This window comes from Hippoglossus stenolepis, chromosome 24, assembly GCF_022539355.2.
Source record: "Hippoglossus stenolepis isolate QCI-W04-F060 chromosome 24, HSTE1.2, whole genome shotgun sequence".
NCBI classification, from domain to species: Eukaryota; Metazoa; Chordata; class Actinopteri; order Pleuronectiformes; family Pleuronectidae; genus Hippoglossus; species Hippoglossus stenolepis.
Window position 1 is genome coordinate 3,448,008 of NC_061506.1, and position 6,918 is coordinate 3,454,925.

General features: G+C 46.9%; 1 protein-coding gene across 1 annotated transcript; it reads left to right on the forward strand.

The window, feature by feature from the left end:
* Positions 1-37: 37 nt before the first annotated feature.
* gtf3c3 (general transcription factor IIIC, polypeptide 3) lies at positions 38-6,882 on the forward strand. The gene is made up of 19 exons (XM_035149907.2): positions 38-262; positions 724-817; positions 965-1,332; positions 1,434-1,557; positions 1,659-1,850; positions 1,959-2,124; positions 2,261-2,408; positions 2,652-2,844; positions 2,965-3,065; positions 3,165-3,336; positions 3,494-3,696; positions 3,823-3,924; positions 4,015-4,147; positions 4,569-4,794; positions 4,968-5,022; positions 5,126-5,261; positions 5,475-5,599; positions 5,684-5,836; positions 6,092-6,882. Exons 1-19 carry the CDS (start codon positions 170-172, stop codon positions 6,212-6,214), a joined length of 2,907 nt encoding a protein of 968 aa, XP_035005798.1. The 5' UTR covers positions 38-169; the 3' UTR covers positions 6,215-6,882.
* Positions 6,883-6,918: the final 36 nt, after the last annotated feature.

The window sequence follows — 6,918 nt, forward strand, 5'->3', positions numbered from 1 at the left end:
GTTGTTGACCCGGAAGTGTTATCGGGTCACATGGCGGAAGTTGAAAGTCGTGTTGTGTTTACCTGCGCGGCAGCAGCAGCATGATCCGTCAGTGATCAACTCCCCGGGTCTGTCTCCTCTTCTCTCATGTGTCGGTGGCGTTGAGCCGCTGCAGCGTCAGTGAGTCGACATGTCGGGCTTCAGCGCGGAGCTCATCGATTACCTGGAGGGACGCATCACCTTCGAGGAGTTCGACCAGAGGAGAGACGAGCGGAAGGCGAAGGTGACTGAACAACCGATTAACCGACTTAATACAGTCAGTGAAATGTGTGTGAACTAAATAACACCTGGAGATGTTATACACCCAGCTGAGTTAGCCTGCTAGCCTGAGCAGCTAAGTGAAGTTAGCACCCTCAGTCTAAACTACACAACAACGATTATTAGTTATTATAACTGCTGTTATTTCATAGTCAGGGTTCAGACTTATACAGGAAAACATGGAGAAGTTTCCACATGAGAAACAACCTGGAAATTGTGTTTATTTTAAATATTGACATAGATATTAGGTCTGAAATGTAACTCACTATATGTAAGAAGCCATATAAGGAATATGTCCTCTTCTATAACGCTCCTGTTGCCATGGCTACCAGGGCTGCATCTATACAGGTCATCACCTCACTGGGTTATATACAACAGTTTGAAGTCTCCTCTGACACAGCGTCTGTGTTCGTCTTCCTCTCTCAGGAGTCGGGGGTCTCGGTTGAGGACGAGGAGGAGGAGGAGGAAGAGGAGGAGGATGCTCAGCCTTCCACCTCGGCACAAGTCCCGGGGAAAATCGGTAATTTGCTTTGATTGTGACAGTGAAGCAGAGACTTTACATGACTTCTGCTAAAATACATTTGATGCTTGACCCATAAAAACATATTAGAACATGAATTTACTGTTGATGACATCACCTGACACAACTCTTCTCCTCTGAGAAAAGAGGGAGTCAGCCCAGGGGTCCAGCTGGCCTTCGCCTCCATTCTAGGAGAAACATTAGAGCCACCATCTTCTGAAGAGGAGGATGAGGAGGAGCAAAAGGAGGAAGAGGAAGAGGAGGAGGAGGACAGCCTGAGCTATGTGGATGACGAGGATGATAAGGATTACAGGGTGGAGGAAGAAGTGCGGGCGGCGGTGGAGGTGGGGCTGTCAGACAAGAGCCCGAGGCGAAGGAGCAGAGGAGGGAAAGGAGCAAGGAGTAAGAAGAAAGATACGGAGGCAGAGGTGGAGTTGGAGGTGGAAGATCCGACGGTGGGAGACATATTCGCTCTGGAGATGGAGCTGAACCGAGAAAACAAGAAGATGATGAAGGTGAGGAGGAGGAGGAGGAGGAGGATGAACAATTAAGTCACAGTAAGTGTGTGAATTCCAGCTCTTTATGTGCGTTAGGTTGTGACTCTGTTTGTGTTCAGGGGCGGCGCCATCGCAGCAAGCTGCCCCGAGCTCTGAGAGGCCTGATGGGAGAAGCCAACATCCGCTACGCCAGAGGAGACAAAGAGGACGCCATTCTGATGTGCATGGAGATCATCAGACAGGGTATGAAACCACCTCTGTGTGTCTGTGGAGATATAAAAGTCAATGTATGAATGATAATGTTCAACAACATCTAAGCTGCTCTCCTCTCCCTCCCCCTGCAGCTCCTCTGGCCTACGAACCTTTCTCCACGTTGGCCATGATCTACGAGGACGAGGGCGACGTAGACAAAGCGCTGCAGTTCAGTCTGATCGCCGCCCACCTGAACCCCTCAGACTGCGAGGAGTGGATCAGGCTGGCCGAAATATCTCTGGAGCAGGACAACATCCGACAGGCCCTCGTCTGCTACAGCAAAGGTCAATCTTTTCATCTAAAGTCCCAGTTTTCTATTTGTGAGTCTGAGCAGACAAAGTCACACTCTTGACTTCTGAGATTGACAGAAGAGCAACGGTTTTGATTGACAGCCATCAAGTACGACTCCACCAACGTGCGCTACCTGTGGGAGCGCTCGAGCCTCTACATGCGCCTGGGTGAGCACAAGCAGTGCATGGACGGCTACCGCAGGATCCTGTCGCTGCTGCCGCAGGAGGACGGCGAGCACTTCATGCAGATCTCTAAGGACATGGCCAAGTACGGTGCACACGCCGACACATACAACTGTCTCAGTAAATGTGTTTCTATTAAAAAACATCAGTGAGTGTTCTGAGTGTTTCCTGTGACAACTCATTTCTGCATGTGTGTGTGTGTGTGTGTGTGTCCTGTTTAGAAGTTACTATGATAGTAATGACTTTCCTTCAGCTCTGAGTGTGATTGAAGAAGCTCTGGAACGACACCCGACCCTGGTCAGTGACGACTTCATCAACATGGCAGCTGAGCTCTACATCTCCAGCCGACAGTACAACAAGGCCATGAAGGTACACTGTGTGTGTGTGTGTGTGTGTGTGTGTGTGTGTGTGTGTGTGTGTGTGTGTGTGTGTGTGTGTGTGTGTGTGTGTGTGTGTGTGTGTGTGTGTGTGTGTGTGTGTGTGTGTGTGTGTTCTTTTATTTATAGTTACTTGTAATAAAGTTTCTTGTCACACTGTAAAATATTAAGCCTCCTAAACAATTTATTGTCACAGTGGTTTGAATATATATGATGTTTGTGTGTGTTTTCCCAGGTCTTGGTCCAGTTTTCAGGTATTGTTTTGATCAGGGTCGAATCTCAATCTGACTCCACGGAGCCGACTCGAGAGGAGAAAGAGGCAGAGGAAAAAATGGAGACGACAGAGACGACGGAGACGACGGAGGAGCAGGAGAAGAAGAGTGAGGAGGACACAAAGACGGCAGATGAAGTTACAGCAGAGGAGACCGGTGAGCTCACTTCGATTTAACCCTGGCCTTACATCTGTCATTAAGATTTCCTCCCTCAACTGTGATCATAGTTGATATTCTCAGAACATGCAGGATTAACAGTGTTTTGTGTCTCTCCAGGTGAAATTATAGATGTAGAGGTACCAGACTCTGTCCCAGTGGACCTGAGGGCCAAGCTAATTGTTTGCCTCATACACCTACACTTCTACACCCCCCTGGAGGTAAACAGAACTCTCACAACAAGAGAACATGAGATGCATTATTAAGAGAATCTAACCTGAGAATCATCATGTGTCTCTCTGACTGCTGCCCACTCTTAGAGCCTGGTGCCGTCACTGATGGAGCAGAGTCCAGAGGAGATTGGTGACTTGTACCTGGATGTGGGGGAAGCCTACCTGGAGGAGGGCGAGTACATGTCCGCTCTGCCTCTGCTGTCGGCCCTCGTCATATCCGACAAGTACAACCTGGCTGTGGTCTGGCTCCGACACGCAGGTGAAACCAACATACAAGCAACACAGGGATCTTACTGGGATCATTCCGCATTTGGGAAAGTCCATTGTGCTGTGACACATTTTGATTCAAGACATGATCTGTGAATTTGGCTTTGATAACGTAAATGTGCTTCTCTTTCATCACTCCTCCCTTCCAGAGTGCCTGAAGGCGCTGGGCCACATGGAGGGGGCGGCAGACGGCTTCACCAAGGTGGTAGAGATGGCCCCGCAGCACCTGGAGGCCCGGCTCTCCCTGGCCACCCTGCAGCAGCAGCTGGGCCGGCCAGAGTGTGCCCTCAAGGCCCTGGAGTCCATGTACGACAGCGACACACTGTCTCAGGACTCGTCAGCTGCACAGAAGGTAAACACGCCTGTGTTTCTGTTTGGTTAACAGGAGTCTAATATCTTTGAGTATCTAGTCCTCAAGAGTCACAGGTCAGGGAATTCTTGTGTGTGTGGATCATCAGTGTGTGTGCTGTGATTGTAGGAGTTGAAGCTGCTTCTGCATCGTTCCACGCTGCTGAAGACTCAGGGACAAATACAGGATTACCTGGACGCTATGATCACCATGATCTCCATGCTGCTGAAGGTAACACACACAAGTACACTGCACACATTGCACAAATATATTTCTTATCCTGTAGGTTTTCTTTTAACAATGAGCTGGTGTGTCCCCTAGGTGGCCATGCAGCGAGCTAATGTGTGTGTTTGCTCTGTCACCGTGTCGGGTGAGAGCCACCTGAAGCTGGTGAAGGTCAAAGACGTGATGCCAGAGATAGCTGACCATGTAGCTGCCTATCTGGACAACACTGGTATGTATAGTGTGTAATAATGTGTGTGTGTGTGTGTCTTTAAGTGTTTAGTTGGCCCTCTGCTGTAAGTGTTGGTACCTGGTGATCTGGCTGCTGTACACAGCCTGGAGTTGGCAGAAGCAGCACAGAGCAGTTGGTGAGGTATTGTTCATGTCAACACTTATTAATAGTTACCATATGTGGAGGAAATGCTGTTTATTTCCTTCTTAAAGGGCCACACTTGAAGCTGTGCATGTTTTAGTAAATAGAGCATTTCGTGTATGAAACAGATTATGTTTGAGCTGCCAACTTTCAAGACTCTGCTGTTGTTGTTTTTTTGCAAAACCAGCTGACACCAATTTAAATTGTATCCTGAGCCTCTGTGCCGTGGTTGTGGAGGCACTGGTTCTGTAGTGATGGTGCGATGTCGTCCTGTGTCCAGGTAAAACCAACGTTCTGACCAGAGAGGACTGGTGGCAGCTGCTTGTGAGCTGTGTGCTGACGATGTGTGAGGTGCACCGCTACGCCGAGGCTGATCTGCTGGTGGAGTCCGCCATGGAGTTTTACTCCTTCTACGACAATAAGCCCAAGAGGAAGGAGATGGAGTTCTTCGGCCTGTCTGCCACCATCCTGGACCACAACTACTACAATGCCTACAACTACATCAGGTAGACCCACGTGTGCAGCTCCATCAGGGGGACTATATGTCAATGTCTCGTAACTCGTATGGTTGGATTTATTTCTGAAACATCAAAATACACCGTCATGGGCTCTTTATTAGGAACACCAGGTTATTCATGGGAGGATGTAAATAGTCTCCTTTTCTCCCTCTGCTCAACAGATTGATGCTGATGGAAAACGTGGATCTGCCTCAGCTGTGGAACATTTTCAACCAGGTGTGCAGCAAGAATAAACCTTTACATAAAGCAACATGTTAATAAAGAGGGAACGCATGGCTTGCATGGGCCTGTTTCGCTGACACTTCTTCTTCTTCCTCAGTTGACGATTAGCTCCAAGCACCAGCGACACCATCGGTTCTGTCTGCGTCTGCTGTTAAAACACCCTGACAACCACGCCTTGTGTGTCCTGTGTGGACACAACGCCATGGTGTCAGGGAGCTTCAAACACGCACTGGGTACAAAATGCACACACACCACTACTGACCTGAAATTATTTAACAATAAGTAGCTAGGAATGTTCAGATTATAAGATTTTGGAGCTGCTAATTCCAGCAGGCACCCATTAGTTTTAGTCTCATTTATTACAGTTTAGACTCACACAATATTTCTGTGATCATTTTCCATTTGTCTTCATCCAACATGTATCTAAACCTCTTCTGGATCTGTAGGTCAGTATGTGCAGGCCTTCCAGACTCACCCCAACAACCCCCTGCACAGTCTGTTTGTGGGTCTCACCTTCTTCCACATGGCATCACAGAAATATGTAGCCAAGCGACACATCCTGGTGATGCAGGTACAATGTTTGTGTGAACCCTTTCTTATGGCTTTTTCATTACACACTGTTGTATGAAAACTTTAATCGCACGTGTGTTTCCAGGGTTTCTCCTTCCTGTGGCGCTATGTGGAGCTGCGTGGAGAGTGTCAGGAGAGCATGTACAACGTGGGCAGAGCGCTGCACCAGATGGGCCTCACACATTTGGCCATTCATTACTACCAGAAGGCACTTTCACTGCCCGCACAGAAACTGGAGGTAAATACCAACACGGCCGTCACCTAACAACGTGCTCGTTGAGTGAGTTTTCGCTCAGTCTGCCGCATCGTAGTTGGTTTCCAATTTAGAAACTTTAATTTAGGACATTGATGAATGGACCTACAATAAATTCTGTTTCCAGTTCCTTGTGCCAAGACAAATCTCCAGTAGATCTCAATAATTCAGCTTCACAAGATCATTTCCTCTTTTTCTCTGTCACTCTCTCCATCCCATCACCACCCGTCCTGCCTGCAGGGTATTGCTGATGAGCACGTCGATCTGAGGAGGGAAATCGCCTTCAACCTGTCACTCATCTACCAGGCCAGCGGGAACGTGGAGATGACTCGGCAGCTCATCAACACTTACTGTGTAGTTTGAAATTGAACACAAACGCCTCATCGTCCTTTCCAGAGTTTCTGATTTTCATTTCCTGCAAGTACTGCACTGTGAAAGTATGGAGGACAAAGACTGACTCATTCATCGATAGAAACAAAACGTTTCAATTAACAAATTATTTAAATGAATCAAAATGGACACAAAATGTGTTTGTATACATAATTAAAAAGAAGAAAAGTAGGAATACATTAATGTAGGAAGAAATACATGTATTGTGTTATCTTGGTCCTCCATATGAACCACCATTACTGTTTCAGGTATGTGTATTTATTTTGGCAGGTTGAGAGTAATGTGTATATATTTGCAGTTTTAGAGACACTGGTGCTTAATTATTGTCTCAAATACTCACGACTCATTCTCGCTGTATGTGTCAAGGCTCAACTCTCCAACTGGTAGAGTTGAAACTGAAATTTCAGGCGATACTTTCCTCCAGTCCTGTGTCAGCATATATCCTGTGTACCATTTGTAAATGTGCTCTCTCTTCATAACTAACAAACCTCAGTAATATGCTGTGGTAAAAATGTACACAGTTTTAACAGGTTATGCTGTTGTAACCCATTTTGTAAAGGCGGCTCTATTTTTGTTAACTAAATATTTTCAGCCAAATAAATTTATTTTGAATCATATTAAATCCTCGATGTTGCTCTGAACATGTATTTTGTGGTAATGTGAAATAAAGATGGATG

Coding starts and splice junctions, on each gene's coding strand:
- gtf3c3 (XM_035149907.2), top strand. CDS start 170: ATGTCGGGCTTCAGCGCGGAGCTCATCGATTACCTGGAGGGACGCATC. Junction 3,337..3,493: donor GGTCTGGCTCCGACACGCAG/GTGAAACCAACA, acceptor CCTCCCTTCCAG/AGTGCCTGAAGGCGCTGGGC. Junction 3,697..3,822: donor ACTCGTCAGCTGCACAGAAG/GTAAACACGCCT, acceptor CTGTGATTGTAG/GAGTTGAAGCTGCTTCTGCA.